Consider the following 19,920-nt stretch of genomic DNA (forward strand, 5'->3'; position numbering starts at 1 on the left):
CTGGGGTACAAGTAACCCAAGTGGTGAGCATCATCACCTTGTTCCAAACTGTCAGACCCACCATTTCCCAAATGAGAGTTTATGGGACGATTACTAGAAAGGTGGGATCCTCCAAACTCGCTCCACAGGTTATCACATGAGGAACTGTGCCACTAGTGCCCTCCACAGCTGGGAGTCCCCGGCAATATTGGCGGGGATCGGACTCTTATTTTGGGGCAGCATTTAATGTCTGAAAACCTTAGATGAGACCCCTTTCCAGGGCCACAGCGGCCACCAGCATAAGCGGGGGTGAGACACTCATTCTTGGGCAGTGTGTAATCTCTGAACATCTTAGAAAGGACCTCCTTCCAGGACCACTGCGGCCGCTAGCGTTGGTGGGGGTCGGACACTCTTTTTGGGGCAGAGTGTAATGTCTGATCACCCTGGATGGGACCCCCTTCCAGTTCCACAGCGGCCACCAGTGTTGGCAGGGGTCGGACACTCTTTTTGGGGCAGAGTGTAATGTCTGAACACCTTGGGTGGGACCCCCTTTCAGTGACACAGTGGCTGCCAGCGTTGGCGGAGGTCCGACACTCTTTCTGGGTCAGTGTATAATTTTTGAACACCTTGGATGGGACCCCTTCCAGGACCACAGTGGCCGCCAGCGTTGGCGGAGGTCGGACACTCTTTCTGGGGCAGCATGTAATGTCTGAACATCTTGGATGGGACCCCTTTCCAAGGCCAAAGCGCCCGCCAGCATTTTCAGGGATCGAACACTCAGGCAGCCAGCCTGGCCAAAGGCCTCCCCTGGTTCGTTAAACACCCAAAGCTGCCAAAACTCCATTTCTTTACACCTTTGCCAAAAATGAGATGGCAGGTCAGCAATAATTGGCATTGGGCACATACCTCCAGGCGCCAGACGTCCCGACAAGTACGTTTCGTTGTTTTCTTCCCCTGAATGACAAATGACATGTGTTAATCAGTCCTTACCTTTTAGTGACATGATTATGAAATTAGACATAATCAATAAAACGAACTTGCTTAATATTGATTTCATGGGTCTGCTGATAAATCATCAAGAACATTTCATCTAATCAATAAAGGAGAGCGTCCATCATTAGTCATGACCTCTAATATCACTTGACTTCATATAGATTAAATATAATAAATACAATTAACAATTAAATCAATAATTAGAGGATGTTCTTTCTTTGGTTAGTTAAACTGAAACATCACTCATTGAGCTAAAATTACTGATTGTTGGCTCGAGTGAAAAGAAATCAACCTCAAATCAGCTCATTAACTGAAACAACCTAAAAATATTAATTTTTAACTTTCAGAATTACATTGTGTGAAACCTGTTCCCAAAACAAAAATAATGAAACTCAAGCTTTATTTCTGATTGTAGCGTCCAGTTGGTTTTTTCACTCTAGAATTACTTAATTGTGCTGAGTAAATTACTGTTAATCCTTCAGAACCTGAAGCTAAATTGTGTGTAAATAAAGTGCAAAGAGAAAAAAAATATTATAAAGTTATATTTATTTAGAGAAAAACTAAAATTGCCTGAACAAAGTAATTTTATGTTTGACTTCTCAGATATGAAGTATAATACTTTAATAAATGTTGGACAGAGAATTACAGAGTTTTTACTCAGGAGTCGTTTTTCGACACTTCCCCAGGTTGTTTATTGATCTTTTAGTGTAGTAATTTAATTGTGCTGCTTTTAAAGTAGTTTTTGTCCATTTTTCAGATGGTGTCATTTTGCACACACACACACACACACACACACACACACACACACACACACACACACACACACATATAAATAATAAATTAAATAAAATGTTAACAAAATAAATACACTATTTAAATAAAATGCGCAATAAAATAGAAACCAACAACAAGTGAAATAGAATAAACTGTAGAACTATTATGGTTATAAACTATATAAATACACACACATATATAAATAATAAATAAGTTAAATAAAATGTTAACAAAATAAATTATTAAAAAGTAAAATGTGCAAAAAAACAAGTGAAATAGAATAAATTGAATTATTATGGTTATAAACTGTAAACACTATACACACACACACACACACACACACATAAATAATATAAAAGTTAAATAAAATGTCAACAAAATAAATACACTATTTAAAGAAAATGTTAAATAAAAATATAAACTAACAGCAAGTGAAATTGAATAAACTGAAGAACTATTACACTATATACATACACAAACAAACAAACACATTATTTTGGGTTGGTCCTTTTCATTTCCTCTAGCCACTCTTCTTTAGTTAAAGTTTCAGTCTGTGGGCAGTACACCCTGCCCCTGAGTTGGCTATGGCCTGTGGAATTTGTTTTGAACTGCCCACACTTTTTACAAGTGTTCGCTTGAACAGTTCTACGGTACGGTCTTTTGGGAATGGCTCCAGATGTGGACGGTGATGCAGCTGGCTGTGAGCTGGTACTGGACATTGTTGGCTGAAGTGGTGGCTGTCTGAGTGGCATCCCCTGCACCATTGGGATACCCTGGGCCATCTGCACTCCTTGCATCATCGGGATACCCTGGGCCATAGGGATTCCCTGGACCATTGGCACAGCCTGGAACATTGGTACACCCTGAAACATCGGCATACCCTGGTACCCTGGTGTAGCTGGGATGTATATGTTGGGTACCATCTGCAGCGATGCTCCAGGTGCTGGTGGTGTAAATATGACCTGGGTCTGTACTGGTGCCTTGGGTCTGAGTGGGGGTCGTCCAACAGATGTCTGCCTCTGCCTTGCCTGACCTGCTGTGCTCTCTGGCAACACATACTGGTGCTGCTCTCCTGGTTGGTCTGGCTCTGTCCGAAGACTTTTGGCAACTGGGAGAGGCTCCTGGGCTTCTGGGAGGTGTTGAGGCAACTGAATACCCTGAAGCAGCACAGACAGCTCCTGTTTCTTCTGTCTGTTATTAAACCACTGAATCAGGGTATTCTGGTTTACCTCAACCAGCTGCATGGATGTACCTCCCATTACCAAGCTGTTGCCCAGTACGAGTTGCCTAATCCTGCGGTAGTCTTGCAGGATCAGAGACCATCTTGAAAGGGTTCCCTTGCCTTTTCGCTTGGGACTAGGGTGGATGGTACAAAGCCTAATAAAGATGGTCTCCACAAGACGGCAACAGTCAGGCCACTGAGCAGGAGCACTGCTTGCACCCAGCACACATCTGGTAGTGCTCTCCACGCCAGGGGTGTGAGTGGGCTTCTTGGGTGTTTTAAATCGCCCACTCAGCAGTCGCTTCTGGTGTCGAGCTGCATACACCACCCGCTTCTTGTCTTGGTCATGCAGGCTTTGCCAAAGACCAATGATCTCGTTGGCCTCCTGGTTGGTGAGGCTGAGGCTTTTGTGGGTCCGAAGCTCAACCAGATATTCAGCCAGCCTGTCCACATGCTGGAAGCCCGGAATATTTTGGTAGTCAACAGCCTAATGAAAGCACAACAAAATAAAATAGCATATTAAATTTTTCAATGCATAATTCCATAATTGTTTCTGTTATCATGTTGAAGCTGCACTACGGAAATAAACCTGATGCGTGTTTGACTTTACACTTTATTTTAAAATTATTCTAGATCACTGTAAAGACAGAAATTAGTGGGACTTACAGTCTCTTCATCACCATCATCATCGTCGTCATCATCATTGTCTTCGTCATCATCTTCCGTAGCCTCTTCTGGCTCTAAGGGCACAGGTGAAATTGGTTCTTCAGGCTGCGCAGGTGGGTCAGGGACCAGTGCAGGGCATGTGGAGACTGGCAAAGAAGCGACACTGCTGGTGACTGCAGTGGAGGAACCCGATCTCAATGTGGAGGAGGATGGTGACAGAGCAGCCTCCGGATCAACAATAGTGTGATCCTCACTGATGTCACAGAAGCCATCATCTTCTTCTCGCTCATCCACATTGAGATCCTCAATGAGCTCAGCAGTCTGCTCACATTCTGGGTTCATGTTCTGCAGTGCCTGACCAGTCTGCTGGAACAGATACTGCACTCCAATGAGCTCACCTGAAAAAAATAAATGAAACATAAATAAACAAATTTTAAGAGCCATGTTTGATTGGGTGTTGAAGTAGCAAGTAGTTTTAAAAGCTCAACGTCAAGGAAGAAACAAACAAAAACATACATTTTAATCAGAGATCCAAAACATAATAAATATTCTGGACAAAACATCTAATGAAATGCAATGGAAATACAACGAAGACAGAGAAATGTACAAATAAATTTCCCTCAAAGCTTGTAGCATTATGTTTGATAATGACATGTAATAATAATGTAATGACAACTTTGTATCTTGCTTTACTTCAGTAAATAGTCATGAAACAATACATTTGTTCTTACAAATATTTAAAGACAAGCAAAGATTTCACAGCACAAAGCTCATGAACATTGACCTACTGTATCAAACTGGATACAGTAGATGGAGAGAACACAGAAATTGCAGGTTTATTAACAATAGCAAAATCTCTTACCAGTGTAACGTGCAGGCGGACAAAAGTTGGGCACCACTTTTCTCCCAAACAGCTTTTTAAAGTTGCAGTTTACACAGTGAACAAGTTCTCCTGTGTAGCTGCGTAAAGCTGATGGTTCAGATGCCAAGGAAGCAGCCTCCCGGTCCTGGTTCCACCTGTTTAGTCCCTCCAGCAAATAAATCTGAAAGTTCAGACTATTTTCGCTGTACCCTGTAAATATTAAAAACAATGTTTAGGACTTGATTAAAAAACAAACACACAAAGACATTTAATGCGTTTTTACACAATGTTTGTGCAGAATCATACCTGGGATGAAACGATTGAGGTGTAAATGAAAGGACTCGAGAGACGTGGAGCCCCTGGCACATCTGTAGGTCCGTAGCAGAACACCTCCCTTGGTTATGCTCCCCGTTTCAGTATAGAGCACGACACCAGGGGGGTCCTGAATGCATTTTATATGCTTTTTTTGGACACTCCAGATGTGCCCCATCCTTTCCTTGTCTAAAAGAGGAACGCCCAGCGAGTCATTGCCCTTGTTGCTCATGAGCTCAGTAAGAAGCTGTTCAAGTAGAAGGATGGTAGTCTCCTCCCCACGGGTCCTCCTCCGGCAATGGAGAGCCAGCTCCTCCCTGGTGAGATGCTTGTTGACATCAGCATCTGTCAACGCAGGCCAACCTTGGGACATCAACAGTGCTCGCTTTGCTTGGCGTAGCAAAGAAACATCAGCCGCATCCCATTCAAAAATGCACGCAGAGATCCGTGACATGAAGATGGGATACAGTTGATGAGCATCAGTTGTACATCCCACAGCAATCCTGCGCATAAAGTGCCAGATGTCCAATTTCACAGTCAACTCCGGCCATCCTCTAAACCTGGCTTTGAGTTTGGTCTCACCCACATCAGTGCAGCACCCACAGTCCACATACAAAACAGCAGGTGGATCCACACCAGACTCCTGGTATCTTCTGACCAGCCCATCCATCATCCTGTCCAGTCCTGCTCCTTCCTGGGCAGTGAGCACACTTATCAGCACCTGACCAAACTCATTGCCAACAGAGGTGAGCCAGAGTCCTGTTCCTTTTGCTGTCCCGGACAGCTTTTTTGTGATCTAGATTAGACAAGAGAAGAACCATGGTGTATCGTCAGATCAAGCAGACTACACAAAGGGTTTTTACCAATGCTGGAATATAATAAAGAAATTATAAATTGATGAATATCCACTAACCTTTTTAGTTGAATCCATCTTCAAGATGGACCCATGGGTCGATGTTATCCTGGCATGGATTTCATTCAGCCTTGTCAAGATGTCCTGGCTGTAGACAGTGAGGAGCCACTTGCAGCTTGGCACAACTGTAGGTGCTGGGGGCTCCTGGAAGGTGATCGGCAACACCCCAGGTCTACTGAGGAAATCCACACACTGAGTGGTGTAGCGGGCTAGACGCTGGAGCCACTCTTCACTGTGGTTTTCCTTCAGTTGTTTGATGACCCTTGTGGGGCTGTTGCCTAGTCCACGCTCACGCAGTAGGCGAATGACTCTTATATCACAGGCGTACCTTAGGAACAGAAGAATATTAATATAAACATATATATATATATATATATATATATATATATATATATATATATATATATATATATATATATATTTGTAAAGTATTTTCATATATCTGTGATGATAGGTTAACAACTGCATGAGGAATAAAGGTGTTCAATTACTCACTTCTGTGTGAGAATGACCCGAAACTCTGAGGGATGGCCAAGATCCAGCTGCTGCAAGACAGTCTGACTCCAGGACACATGCGAGGCTTTGCACTTGGTACAGATGAGGGTTTCTGTAACCATGTTGTACATCCTGTCGATGTCCAGAACCTGCCGTGCCCTTTTGTGCAGACCTCCACCTGTCAGCTGATGCTGTCCACATGCAGGATTAGGGCAAAGGACTTTGACCCTCCACAGCTTGTATGGCATCCACAGCAAAAGTGAATGACAGAAAAATCTGTCTGGAGCTGGAGCCTGATTGTATGTAAGTGCAGGCTGTGGAGGGTAATACCAGAGCTGGAGGTTGTCTCGAAGCTCTGGCTTTCCTTTGGACCCCATTTTAAAAAGCCTGGTGGCAATCCACTTGTGGTCCTCTGGTGGCAAGGTTTCAGCCCAAAGGCGCGGAAGTGGAACAGCTGATGGAGCTTGCAACAATGACCCAGAAGGTGCAGTCTGTGAAGGAAAATAGATCAAACCTTTAGTCTGGTAATGTAAATGCACCTTACATATTTGAGTGAGTACCCTCACATGATATCATGATTATAATCTAAATACCTTTGATTTTAAGTGATTGTTTTTAAATACCTTATTATGTTTTTCAATTCCAAAAATCATTAATAGAATTTCACCAATAAACATTTTCTTTAAAGAAGCAAAAGTATTTTCCAATACAGTTATTTCTCTTTTTCCTTTCTACTTTTCCATCCATTTTCTTTTCTTTTACTACTGTGAACATAAAATATCAACAACAGAAGGCGTAATTTTTGTGATTCTTTGCTTTATTTTATCCTCTCTTTATTTTGTTAACATTTATACATATATCAAGCTTAGTTAATTAACATCAAGTCAATTTAATTGGCTGGTCTTAAAACCACTTTGTGTGAATTCAGCTGGGGCAGCAAATATGCAAACCAAATTACCTTTTTTTGGACAGAAAATATGAAATTACTTACTGAGACAATGCTGGACGGCTCTGTGGAACTGGTCACTGCCGTAGTGGATGTGAGGACGGGGGCAGAAACTTGAAGGTCCTGTGTCTGTACAAACAAGCAGTATAACAAAGTGCATTTTGTAAATATATATCTATAAGTAACATTAACTAATCAGAATTTTTTGCAACCATTACTTTATTTGAACATTAATGTATAAAATACATTGGAAATGAATGATTGCTGCTAAACTGTAAAATTTTGTCACAGCGCTTCTATGCAGAACAAAAAGTTTAAAGAATGGTGCTTATTTTTAATATATATGTTTTTATGCACTAAAAGAATACTACAGAGATGTTTTATTGAGATTTAATGTGACTGTACTTAATAAAAATACGAATTTACGTAAAACAAATGCTTATACCAAATTCTCTCAGAAAGCTATGTGGATTATGACAATACTTACAGCCGTGCTTGGTGTAGAAGCACTACACACTGCTGAACTGGGCTGAACGTCAACCTGTGATGGTCTTCTAGCCACACTAAGATTTGGCTTTGCTGCAGCAATGTGGGATCCGGAAAATCTTGGTTTGGTGAACTCAAAAAGGGCAAGACAAAAAGCATTTCATTAAAAACACTGTGTTCACAATGGCAAAATGTACACTATTGTTCAAAGGTTTGCAATCTGCTCAATGTATTTTTTTTATGTTTTAATTATGTTTATCAAGGCTACATTTATTTAATCAAATATTTAGTAAAAACTGGAATAATGTGAAATAATAATATAGGCAAATTAAATAAATAAAGAATAATTTATTCAAACAATTCAAATCAAATAAAATCTACTTAATTGATGAGCAAATCAAACACAATAGAATTCTTGCAATATATGATTAATATTAAGCTTTTATATTTTAACAATAATAATTTTTTGAACATTAGTGTATATCACATTACATTTCAAGCAATTAGAAACTATCTTTCAATATGTCTGTTGTACAATCATTTTACTACCAAACTCTGCTACTTTTACAGGTAGAAATAAGATATAAGTTAGAATAGATTTAATTAGACAACTGGTTCATTGCAAATAAATGTGACATGTTAGGCTTTGATTAAAATTATAGTTTTCTGGATCAAGGAGCAATATGCAAACAAATATTTTGTTTTACTACCAAAGGAATAAAGTATTGCATTATGTTATATACAGTATTATTGTACTATTATTACATCATGCATTTCAACAAAAACATACATTGTATATTACAACATCACACTATGTGTTATATACAGTTGAAGTCTGATTTATTAGCCCGCTTTTTTATTTTTTTCCACCAATTTCTGTTTAATGGAGAGAAGATTTGTTCAGCACATTTTTTTAAACATTAAAGTTTTAATAACTCATTCCTAAGAACTGATTTATTTTATCTTTGCCCTGATGACAGTAAATAATATTTGACTAGATATTCTTCAAGACACTTCTATACCACTTAAAGTGACAGTTGAAGGTTTAACTAGGTAAATTAGGTTAACTAGACAGGTTAGGGTAGTTTGGCAAGTTATTGTATAACGATGGTTTGTTTTGTAGACTATGCCAAAAAAAAAAAAAAAAAAGCTTAAAGAGGCTCATAATATTGACCTTGAAAAATGTATTCGAAATAAAACAAATAAGACTTTCTCCCAGAAGAAAAAATATTATCATACCTGTGGTAGCAAAAAAAAATATATATATATTTATATATTTTTTAAATAAGTAAGTATCTTTTTCAAGATAATACCTCAGACTCGTTGTTTAGAAAAGTACAAATTTTAGCTTACACTTTGAAACTCAAACCGACCAATCAGCAAGTGTCTGCTACCCCCCACTGTAGAAGAGGTATGAAAAGAAGCAGGTTTCTAGCAACACCTCAACTTTTTTTATTGCTTTTTGTTCTTTTCTCTCCTATGTTTGAACTTTGAACTGAACTTTGAACACCTTGAACTCTTGAAACACTGAAATTGTCATTTCTTTTGATTAAAAAAAAAATGTACCATTGACAATTGCGGTGAAATCTTTGATGCCACTGATGGAGTAGACGGGGGCTGGGGCTGGGCCTCAAGTTGTCTCGTCTCCATCACCTCCTGAGCAGGTACAGTAGGGGCAGGTTGTTGCACCGTTTGTGCTGGAGCAGCAGAAGCAGTACTCTGCTGAAAATAAATCACAAAAATACATATAATCATGAAAAAGGAAAGGCATTCTAGTAAATAAAAATAAACACATATTGACTCAAAAATGTACCTTTTGAGTGTGAAAACCACATGTGCATTTCAGCACACCTCCAAGCAAAGTCCTCTGCCCACGAGATTGCAATGGGCATTTCTCAATCTGAAAAAATCATGAAAGATATATTAAATAATTTTATACAATACAAAAAACTTTTATAACTAAATAAGAATTTTTACTCAATGACTCCCTTAATAAAGCACACAATAGCTCTGTAAATTAATTTAACACTGTTTCTAGAATGTGTTTAATATTTGTCTAATATGTAATCGTACAGTTTGTATCTCCAAAAACGAAAAGAAGAATAAAAGGAACTGGACAGGAACATTTCAGGCCTTAAAACCACATGCTGTATACTGTACTCATAATCCCTTCCCCCACCTTTTCAGATCTCTCTCATAAACGGTCAAACTTACTAAATTATTCGACGTAAATCTCAAAATACATGCAATTTAAAACACTTTAATATTTAAAAACAAGTATGACATGTTTTACACAGATACTGTACTGAATGTACTGAAGCCTAACAAGTTAACGTTACTCTGTTAAGCAAATTTCAACAAACGTTATATCATGTAAATGAAATACACACCCTTTGATAAATCTCATGCCACTTTTTTTGTTGAGGAGCTGGCCTGTTGCCCTCATTTGATGGCCAAACTCCTGTGCTGGCAAACTTTTTCAGACGTGAAATCCAGTGAGCGTCTGACATGGCTTTATGAGATTTTTCAGACATTTTTCTCCTATAAATTAAACGGTTTTGAATTAAAGTATCCAAATTTGAAATACAACACACTAAAACATTAATTCGTGCAATTGTGTAGTTTTTCCTACCTTTTTTAAGAAATCACTATCGGAAAAAATCCTTTACTGCAAGCAAAACGATGCTGTGCTCTGTCGAATGATGCTGTTCGTTGAATATCACTGATGGTCAATGAACTTTTTTGACCTCTGACCCGCCTCCAGAGGACCGCGTCATTCCTTCGTGTACCTTCGGCTCAGTTCAGAAAATTGATTGACATCTGACTAACCTGTTTGACTGCACACCTAGCGGTGATTCTTGGAACAGTTCCTACCCCCCGGCTTCAACATTGTCTCGACTCTGATTGGTCAAATGTTGAGAATTCCGGTCCGCGATTGGATGCAAATGTTGAAGCGCTGCAACGTGATTGGCTACAATGTTAGAGCGTATCGCTCCGATTGGCTCTCATCTTCAACATTTGTGAAATATTGTCGGACTATCCTTCGGCAGCTGGCGTTCAGGTCGCAGTCTCCCCTGGAGGCGTGGGTTCGAATCCCACTTCTGACAAACCGAGCCTGCCGCGATGCGCTCAGGCTGAAGTCTTTAACTCCCTGCCACCATGTCCGAATGATACAGTAACACTGACAAAGCGCCGCATCACGCGGGCTTTAATGCAAGTGCACCGAAAGGGGATCAAAAGAATTGTCCTGGGATGGTGTTGATTTTTAAGGTTTGCAGGGCATTTTTTCGTCAAATCCTCGTACAACGTCAAGTCATGACATTTGACAGATCCACGACCTTGTATCGTGCATCCAGGCCAGTGGTGCTTCAAGTATTTATAGTCTTTTTTTATAGAGCTGTCTTGTACGGTCCGCATCGTGGAGGGCCAGCAAATGCACTGGCCACCTGCTCATGCATAACACAAAGCTAAAAGAAATCAGATTCTACGCAAGTTTGCGACACCGCAAGGGGAGGTAAACACTGAGTTGAATTCAAACTTCTAGCCTCACAACGCTCTGCAGAAAGAATGTTTTCAGTGAACGTCAGTACTCAACAGAAGCCTGATTTGACAATTGTCGTAAAAGAAAGAGGTTGTTTCCACCCAGTTTCGAACTGGGGACCTTTCGCGTGTAAGGCGAACGTGATAACCACTACACTATGGAAACCTTCAGAAGTACATCTAGCAGATAACCCTTTTTGATTGGGTGCCTGTTGACGATCATTGCTGGTGAGGCACTGGATGCTATTATTTTCTCGCCAAAAGAGCACTGTTTCTGCTCGGTTTCGAACCGAGGACCTTTCGCGTGTTAGGCGAACGTGATGACCACTACACTACAGAAACCCCACAAGCGCTTTCTCCAGCGAAGTTAGGCGTGCAAGGATAAAACAAGGTGTACGCGTTTGTCAATCAAGCGGACAAAGCCAACTCAGCGTGACAAGCTCCCTGCAGGTATTAGGGCCAATTTACAATCCGGGCCCAACACAGCTGTACAGGTCCTAGCGAAATGTCCCCTTTCGTCACATTTGAAGCACCTGAATTCTGGGCATTCCTTCATCACATGGTCTGAGCTCATGCGTAGTCGACAGGTTTTTACCTGATTGGTGTGCATGACTCTAAAGTGCTGTGCCCCTTCAGCCGTCACGATTTTGGTACTGTATGGTAGGGAGACCGTCTCTTCTGGAAATCTGTTTTTTACAAACCTTGTTCCATCTTCTATGCTTGTGCCTGGATACAGACTTCTAAACTCCCCATCCCTCTAGCTTGCTTAAAATTTCTTCATCAGCTAGGTAAACAGGCAGATGCTTGAACGAAACAACATAGTCTCTGTTTTGTAACCTCCGTACTTCAGATTTCACTCCTTTAATTGTCAATCCATTGTCTATTAAAATTTCGGTGTCATCTTCAGTCTCCATTGTTACTTCATACTCCCTTGTTTGTTTGGGTCTCACCGCCAGAATTCTTCCTTCTCCAATCAGCTCCGTGACTGCTTTGATTATATCAAACCTTCTTGCATCTTTTACATTTTCTACTTCTACAGTTACTGTTGCTTCCTTTGTGCACACTCTTCTTTGTATCTCTTGCTTATCCTTACCTTTTTCACCTCTTCGTTGGCCGGGCTCTTCATTTTATTTATCTCTTTGTCTGCTGTCAAGTCCATTTTTTTATCTCTTCGTTTATTATCCAGCCCATTTTCTTTATCCTTTCGTGCAAGTCCCTCCATTTCCGTGTCGTTGCCGGGTAATCTGTCCATGATTAAAAATAAAAAACACAACATAACCACCCTTCAGTCAGCAAAATGCTGCTGTTAGGTGGTTTTTAAAGACAAAAATAAAACAAACAAACAAACCACTCAAGGTCAATAAACAAAAAGGTAGACAAGCAAAATGGGGAGAGCCTTTCTCTCCTCACTGCTGCCAACTCACTTCCTGTTTGCTCTATAGCGCCCTCAGGGTGGTGTGGTCGTAAGCAATGACAGATGTCAAGTGTTGGCTATTGAATCTAGGCGCAGCCCCAGGAGCCGAGAACAGCTTAGCTGCCTGCTGCGCCAATGAGGTGGACAGCTGGAGCTGGGCAAGCTGTGAAACACCAGATTCCATGTCACGGTAGTGCGGTGTGGCTCCCAGGAGACAGCTCCTGCCAAACTTGCATGTCAGGATGGCCGAGCGGTCTTAGGCGCTGCGTTCAGGTCGCAGTCTCCCCTGGAGCTGTGGGTTCGAATCCCACTTCTGACAAACCGAGCCTGTGGTGATGCGCTCTGGCTGAAGTCTTTAACTCCCTGCCACCATGTCCGAATGATACAGTAACACTGACAAAGCGCAGCATCAGGCAGGCTTTAATGCAAGTGCACCTAAAGGGGATCAAAAGAATTGTCCTGGGATGGTGTTGATTTTTAAGGTTTGCAGGGCATTTTTTCGTCAAATCCTCGTACAACGTCAAGTTATGACATTTGACAGATCCACGACCTTGTATCGTGCATCATCCAGTGAGCAGAGAGCCAATTGAGAATGCGCGTAAAAGCAAATCTGAATGTTTCCGCTCAGTTTCTAACAGGAGACCCTCCGCTTGTAAAGCCATCGTGATAACCACAGGAGCCTCCGGTTAGGGTGAGAGCACTGTCTTGTGGTGCCATCGCAGAGAGACTGAAAGTCACTTTCCACAATGTTTTCATTCAATGTTCTACGCTGGTGGAATCACTTTGCCATTCCCACTCGGATTACGGATACACTGGTCTCCTTCAAACGACAGCTAACACCCATCTCTTCAGAGTACACCCGAACCCCGGTGAATATCCCTCTCTCTAAAGAAAACGACACTCCTACTCCAGCACTAAATTCCCTGAGCACAAACAAATTACTTGGAATATATAGCCCTTTTTCGTATGCATTGCCTCGTCTTGTTGAATCGCTAAATACCTCCACTATTGTATGTCGCTTTGAACAAAAGTGTCCACTAATTGTATGCTTCGGCCCAGTTTCGAACAGGAGACCTTTAGCGTGTAATGCAAACATGATAAACACTACACTACGGAAACCAATAGGCCAGTGGTGCTTCAAGTATTTATAGTCTTTTTTTATAGAGCTGTCTTGTACGGTCCGCATCGTGGAGGGCCAGCAAACGCACTGGCCACCTGCTCATGCACAACACAAAGCTAAAAGAAATCAGATTCTACGCAAGTTTGCGACACCGCAAGGGGAGGTAAACACTGAGTTGAATTCAAACTTCTAGCCTCACAACGATCTGCAGAAAGAATGTTTTCAGTGAACATCAGTACTCAACAGAAGCCTGATTTGACAATTGTCGTAAAAGCCAGAGGTTGTTTCCACCCAGTTTCGAACTGGGGACCTTTCGCATGTAAGGCGAACGTGATGACCACTACACTATGGAAACCTTCAGAAATACAATTAGCAGATAACCCTTTTTGATTGGATGCCTGTTGACGATAATTGCTGGTGCGGCAGTGGATGCTATTATTTTCTCGCCAAAAGAAGAGCACTATTTCTGCTCGGTTTCGAACCGAGGACCTTTCACATGTTAGGCGAACGTGATGACCACTACACTACAGAAACCCCACAATTGCTTTCACTAGTGAAGTTAGGCGTGCAAGGATAAAACAAGGTGTACGCGTTTGTCTATCAAGCGGACAAAGCCAACTCAGCGTGACAAGCTCCCTGCAGGTATTAGGGCCAATTTACAATTCGGGCCCAACACAGCTGTACAGGTCCTAGCGAAATGTCCCCTTTCGTCACATTTGAAGCACCTGAATTCTGGGCATTCCTTCATCACATGGTCTGAGCTCATGCGTAGTCGACAGGTTTTTACCTGATTGGTGTGCATGACTCTAAAGTGCTGTGCCCCTTCAGCCGTCTCGATTTTGGTACTGTATGGTAGGGAGACCGTCTCTTCTGGAAATCTGTTTTTTACAAACCTTGTTCCATCTTCTATGCTTGTGCCTGGATACAGTCTTCTTTTAGTTTTAGACATGGGGAAAACTCCCCATCCCTCTAGCTTGCTTAAAATTTCTTCATCAGCTAGGTAAACAGGCAGATGCTTGAACGAAACAACATAGTCTCTGTTTTGTAACCTCCGTACTTCAGATTTCACTCCTTTAATTGTCAATCCATTGTCTATTAAAATTTCGGTGTCATCTTCAGTCTCCATTGTTACTTCATACTCCCTTGTTTGTTTGGGTCTCACCGCCAGAATTCTTCCTTCTCCAATCAGCTCCGTGACTGCTTTGATTATATCAAACCTTCTTGCATCTTTTACATTTTCTACTTCTACAGTTACTGTTGCTTCCTTTGTGCACACTCTTCTTTGTATCTCTTGCTTATTCTTACCTTTTTCACCTTTTCGTTGGCCGGGCTCTTCATTTTATTTATCTCTTTGTCTGCTGTCAAGTCCATTTTTTATCTCTTCGTCTATTATCCAGCCCATTTTCTTTATCCTTTCGTGCAAGTCCCTCCATTTCCGTGTCGTTGCCGGGTAATCTGTCCATGATTAAAAATAAAAAACACATAACCACCCTTCAGTCAGCAAAATGCTGCTGTTAGGTGGTTTTTAAAGACAAAAATAAAACAAACAAACAAACCACTCAAGGTCAATAAACAAAAAGGTAGACAAGCAAAATGGGGAGAGCCTTTCTCTCCTCACTGCTGCCAACTCACTTCCTGTTTGCTCTATAGCGCCCTCAGGGTGGTGTGGTCGTAAGCAATGACAGCTGTCAAGTGTTGGCTATTGAAACTAGGCGCAGCCCCAGGAGCAGAGCACAGCTTAGCTGCCTGCTGCGCCAATGAGGTGGACAGCCGGAGCTGGGCAAGCTGTGAAACACCAGATTCCATGTCACGGTACTGCGGTGTGGCTCCCAGGAGACAGCTCCTGCCAAACTTGCATGTCAGGATGGCCGAGCGGTCTAAGGCGCTGCGTTCAGGTCGCAGTCTCCCCTGGAGGCGTGGGTTCGAATCCCACTTCTGACAAACCGAGCCTGTGGCTATGCGCTCTCGCTGAAGTCTTTAACTCCCTGCCACCATGTCCGAATGATACAGTAACACTGACAAAGCGCCGCATCACGCGGGCTTTAATGCAAGTGCACCGAAAGGGGATCAAAAGAATTGTCCTGGGATGGTGTTAATTTTTAAGGTTTGCAGGGCATTTTTTCGTCAAATCCTCGTACAACGTCAAGTTATGACATTTGACAGATCCACGACCTTGTATCGTGCATCATCCAGTGAGCAGAGAGCCTATTAAGAATGCGCGTAAAAGCAAATCTGAATGTTTCCGCTTAGTTTCTAACAGGAGACCCTCCGCTTGTAAAGCCATCGTGATAAACACAGGAGCCTCCGGTTAGGGTGAGAGCACTGTCTTGTGGTGCCATCGCAGAGAGACTGAAAGTCACTTTCCACAATGTTTTCATTCAATGTTCTACGCTGGTGGAATCATTTTGCCATTCCTACTCGGATTACGGATACACTGGTCTCCTTCAAACGACAGCTAACACCCATCTCTTCAGAGTACACCCGAACCCCGGTGAATATCCCTCTCTCTAAAGAAAACGACACTCCTACTCCAGCACTAAATTCCCTGAGCACAAACAAATTACTTGGAATATATAGCCCTTTTTCGTATGCATTGCCTCGTCTTGTTGAATCGCTAAATACCTCCACTATTGTATGTCGCTTTGAACAAAAGTGTCCACTAATTGTATGCTTCGGCCCAGTTTCGAACAGGAGACCTTTAGCGTGTAATGCAAACATGATAAACACTACACTACGGAAACCAATAGGCCAGTGGTGCTTCAAGTATTTGTAGTCTTTTTTTATAGAGCTGTCTTGTACGGTCCGCATCGTGGAGGGCCAGCAAACGCACTGGCCACCTGCTCATGCACAACAAAAAGCTAAAAGAAATCAGATTCTACGCAAGTTTGCGACACCGCAAGGGGAGGTAAACACTGAGTTGAATTCAAACTTCTAGCCTCACAACGCTCTGCAGAAAGAATGTTTTCAGTGAACATCAATACTCAACAGAAGCCTGATTTGACAATTGTCGTAAAAGAGAGGTAGTTTCCACCCAGTTTCGAACTGGGGACCTTTCGCGTGTAAGGCGAACGTGACAACCACTACACTATGGAAACCTTCAGAAGTACAACTAGCAGATAACCCTTTTTGATTGGGTGCCTGTTGACGATCATTGCTGGTGCGGCAGTGGATGCTATTATTTTCTCGCCAAAAGAAGAGCACTGTTTCTGCTCGGTTTCGAACCGAGGACCTTTCGCGTGTTAGGCGAACGTGATGACCACTACACTACAGAAACCCCACAAGTGCTTACCCCAGCGAACTTAGGCGTGCAAGGATAAAACAAGGTGTACACGTTTGTCAATCAAGCGGACAAAGCCAACTCAGCGTGACAAGCTCCCTGCAGGTATTAGGGCCAATTTACAATCCGGGCCCAACACAGCTGTACAGGTCCTAGCGAAATGTCCCCTTTCGTCACATTTGAAGCACCTGAATTCTGGGCATTCCTTCATCACATGGTCTGAGCTCATGCGTAGTCCACAGGTTTTTACCTGATTGGTGTGCATGACTCTAAAGTGCTGTGGCCCTTCAGCCGTCTCGATTTTGGTACTGTATGGTAAGAAGACCATCTCTTCTGGAAATCTGTTTTTTACAAACCTTGTTCCATCTTCTATGTTTGTGCCAGGATACAATCTTCTCTTAATGGTAACACTTTATTTTGATGGTCCCCCTTTAGATAGTCTGTTGACCATAAGTTACTTTTCAAGTTCTTATCTGTTTACTCTCATCTGGGTAGTATCTGTAGATTGTCTTTTAAATGTTCTTAGGCAATCATTACAATTTTTACAACACGTAAACATTTATTAAACTTTTAGTAAGTTGTGTTACCAAAATAAGTTCTAGATGGTCAACAATCTATCAGTAGATATGTAACAAATCTTCAACAGATGTTCAACAGAGTATTAGTAGATATGCAACAAATCCTCAACATTTATTAAACTTTTGATAAGTTACATGCTACCTAATTAGGTTGTAGTGTATTACAGTGTATTAGTAGATATGCAACAAATCTTAAACAAGTTTTCAGAAAATTTACCATCAAGATTTTTTTGTTGTCATTGTCTGCATGTAGTTGTTAATCAGTTTATCAATAGACTTTTAGTAAACATTCAGATGCCTATAAGAAGCAACACAACATAATTTAAAATGAACTTTAAACAAATATAAAGTTAGGGTTAGGTAAAAATTTCATACATGCATTTGCACTTGAAAAGTCTTCAACCAACTATTCGTTACATTTAACCCAACTTTCAGTAGACAGTTAGTTTACTTCAAGTTACATTTATCTGCTCATCTGTTGTCACACTAGGCCCATCAATATGAAGTGAAAAATTAAGAAATGCTGGTGAATGACTGTAAGGAGCCAACATCACAGACAGCATGGTTACTATTCTGTAAATGTTCAGCAGATAGTCAACAGACAGGTAGTAGCAACACTGATGCAAGTATTTGAAGACACACAACAGCACCACACATACAAGAACATAAAAATAAATACCAGAGTCATTAGTTTGTCCAACTGCTTTTAATGTATTGCTGTCAAAAAACAAAATAAACAGCCCAGATAATTAAGCTGAGGAAAACATTTACTTCAGGACAACTAAAAACAATTGTTACATTTGAAGAGTTCAGATGCAAAACCTTTAATTTCCATATAACATATATTCATTCATTTTTTTCAGCTTAGTCCCTTTATTAATCAGGGGTCGCCAAAGCAGAATGAACTACCAACATATTCAGCATATGTTTTATGCAGCAGATGCCCTTCCAGCTGCAACCCATCACTGGAAAACAACCATATACACTCATTCACACACTCATACACTACATACAAATTAGCCTACCCAATTCCCCTGTACCACATGTTTTTGGACTTGTCAGGGAAACCAGAGCACCCAGAGGAAACCCACACAAACATCGGGAGATGATCAGCACAGAAACACCAACTGACCCAGCCGAGGCTCAAACTAGTGACCTCCTTGCTGTGAGGCAAACATGCTACCCACTGCACCACCATGCAGCCACCATATACATTTTTTTTCTAAAATGAATATTTTTTTTAAGTCTCAGTTCTGCAATTAAACTTTTTTTGTGGCAAATATTTTTTTCATTATCTTTCAAACAGTAGGCTGAAAAAAAAAACTAATTTTAGAAAAACAATTCAAATGGCGGGCAATGTGGTGGCGCAGAGGGTAGAATGTTCACCTCACAGTAAGAAGGTCGTTGGTTCGAGCCTCAGCTAGGTCAGGCGGGATTTCTGTGTGGAGTTTGCATGTTCTCCCTGTGTTCGCGTGGGTGTCCTCTGGGTGCTCCGGTTCCCTCCACAAGTCCAAAGACATGTGGTACAGGTAAATTGAGTAGGCTCAAATATGTGTGTGCTTGGATGTTTCCCAGTGGTGCATTGCAGCGGGAAGGGCATCTGCTGTGTAAAACATGGAAGTTGCTGGATAAGCTGGTGGTTCATTCCATTGTGGCAACCCCAGATTAATAAAGGGATTAAGCTGAAAAGAAAATTAATTAATTTAGTCGGAATTTTAAAAATTTGCATCCGATGTCAATTTTTTTTCCTTTGGCATTACAGTTGAAGTCAGAATTATTAGCCCCCCTGTATTATTAGCGCCCCTGTTTATTTTTTCCCCCCAATTTCTGTGTAATGGAGGGGAGATTGTTTCAGCACATTTCCAAGCATAATAGTTTTAAAAACCCATTTCTAATAACTTATTTATTTTATCTTTGCCATAATGACAGTAAATAATATTTTACTTGATACTCTTCAAGACACTTCTATACAGCTTAAAGTGACATTTAAAGGCTTAACTAAGTTAATAGGGTGAACTAGGCAGGTTAGGGTAATTAGGCAAGTTATTGTATAATGATGGTTTGTTCTGAAGACTATCGAAAAAATAGCTTAAAGAGGCTAATAATTTTGTCCCAAAAATGGCTTTAAAAATTTTTTAACCTGCTTTTATTCTTGCCATAATAAAACAAATAATACTTTCTCCAGAAGAAAAAATATTATCAGACAAGCTGTGAAAATTTCCTTGCTCTGTTAAACATCATTTGGGAAATATTTAAAAAAGGGAAAAAAAATCAAAAGGGGGCTAATAATTCTGATTTCAACTGTATAAGCTAAGCTTATTGTGCTGTAGGTTTTTGCTTCTA

At 41.1% G+C, this 19,920-nt stretch overlaps 2 protein-coding genes and 8 non-coding genes across 10 annotated transcripts; 2 read left to right on the forward strand and 8 right to left on the reverse strand.

Moving 5' to 3' along the window:
* Nucleotides 1–2,024: 2,024 nt before the first annotated feature.
* On the reverse strand, nucleotides 2,025–5,481 carry LOC108183315 (uncharacterized). The gene is made up of 4 exons (XM_017355172.4): nucleotides 4,803–5,481; nucleotides 4,497–4,706; nucleotides 3,635–4,032; nucleotides 2,025–3,455 (listed from the first exon to the last, which is right to left on the reverse strand). Exons 1-4 carry the CDS (start codon nucleotides 5,479–5,481, stop codon nucleotides 2,238–2,240), a joined length of 2,505 nt encoding a protein of 834 aa, XP_017210661.2. The 3' UTR covers nucleotides 2,025–2,237.
* Nucleotides 5,482–5,667: 186 nt separating this feature from the next.
* LOC101886888 (uncharacterized) lies at nucleotides 5,668–9,553 on the reverse strand. Its single transcript, XM_021475632.3, has 6 exons — nucleotides 9,462–9,553; nucleotides 9,215–9,370; nucleotides 7,650–7,781; nucleotides 7,208–7,291; nucleotides 6,217–6,707; nucleotides 5,668–6,049 (listed from the first exon to the last, which is right to left on the reverse strand). Exons 2-6 carry the CDS (start codon nucleotides 9,296–9,298, stop codon nucleotides 5,668–5,670), a joined length of 1,173 nt encoding a protein of 390 aa, XP_021331307.2. The 5' UTR covers nucleotides 9,299–9,370; nucleotides 9,462–9,553.
* Nucleotides 9,554–11,281: 1,728 nt separating this feature from the next.
* Nucleotides 11,282–11,354, reverse strand: trnav-uac (transfer RNA valine (anticodon UAC)). Its single transcript has one exon. It is a non-coding gene; the product is annotated as a tRNA-Val (tRNA).
* A 103-nt stretch (nucleotides 11,355–11,457) lies between these two features.
* Nucleotides 11,458–11,530, reverse strand: trnav-aac (transfer RNA valine (anticodon AAC)). The gene has a single exon. It is a non-coding gene; the product is annotated as a tRNA-Val (tRNA).
* A 1,308-nt stretch (nucleotides 11,531–12,838) lies between these two features.
* Nucleotides 12,839–12,921, forward strand: trnal-cag (transfer RNA leucine (anticodon CAG)). The gene has a single exon. It is a non-coding gene; the product is annotated as a tRNA-Leu (tRNA).
* Nucleotides 12,922–14,004: 1,083 nt separating this feature from the next.
* On the reverse strand, nucleotides 14,005–14,077 carry trnav-uac (transfer RNA valine (anticodon UAC)). The gene has a single exon. It is a non-coding gene; the product is annotated as a tRNA-Val (tRNA).
* A 106-nt stretch (nucleotides 14,078–14,183) lies between these two features.
* trnav-aac (transfer RNA valine (anticodon AAC)) lies at nucleotides 14,184–14,256 on the reverse strand. Its single transcript has one exon. It is a non-coding gene; the product is annotated as a tRNA-Val (tRNA).
* Nucleotides 14,257–15,580: 1,324 nt separating this feature from the next.
* trnal-cag (transfer RNA leucine (anticodon CAG)) lies at nucleotides 15,581–15,663 on the forward strand. The gene has a single exon. It is a non-coding gene; the product is annotated as a tRNA-Leu (tRNA).
* A 1,081-nt stretch (nucleotides 15,664–16,744) lies between these two features.
* trnav-uac (transfer RNA valine (anticodon UAC)) lies at nucleotides 16,745–16,817 on the reverse strand. Its single transcript has one exon. It is a non-coding gene; the product is annotated as a tRNA-Val (tRNA).
* A 106-nt stretch (nucleotides 16,818–16,923) lies between these two features.
* On the reverse strand, nucleotides 16,924–16,996 carry trnav-aac (transfer RNA valine (anticodon AAC)). The gene has a single exon. It is a non-coding gene; the product is annotated as a tRNA-Val (tRNA).
* Nucleotides 16,997–19,920: the final 2,924 nt, after the last annotated feature.

This window comes from Danio rerio, chromosome 4, assembly GCF_049306965.1.
Source record: "Danio rerio strain Tuebingen ecotype United States chromosome 4, GRCz12tu, whole genome shotgun sequence".
Taxonomy (NCBI): Eukaryota; Metazoa; Chordata; class Actinopteri; order Cypriniformes; family Danionidae; genus Danio; species Danio rerio.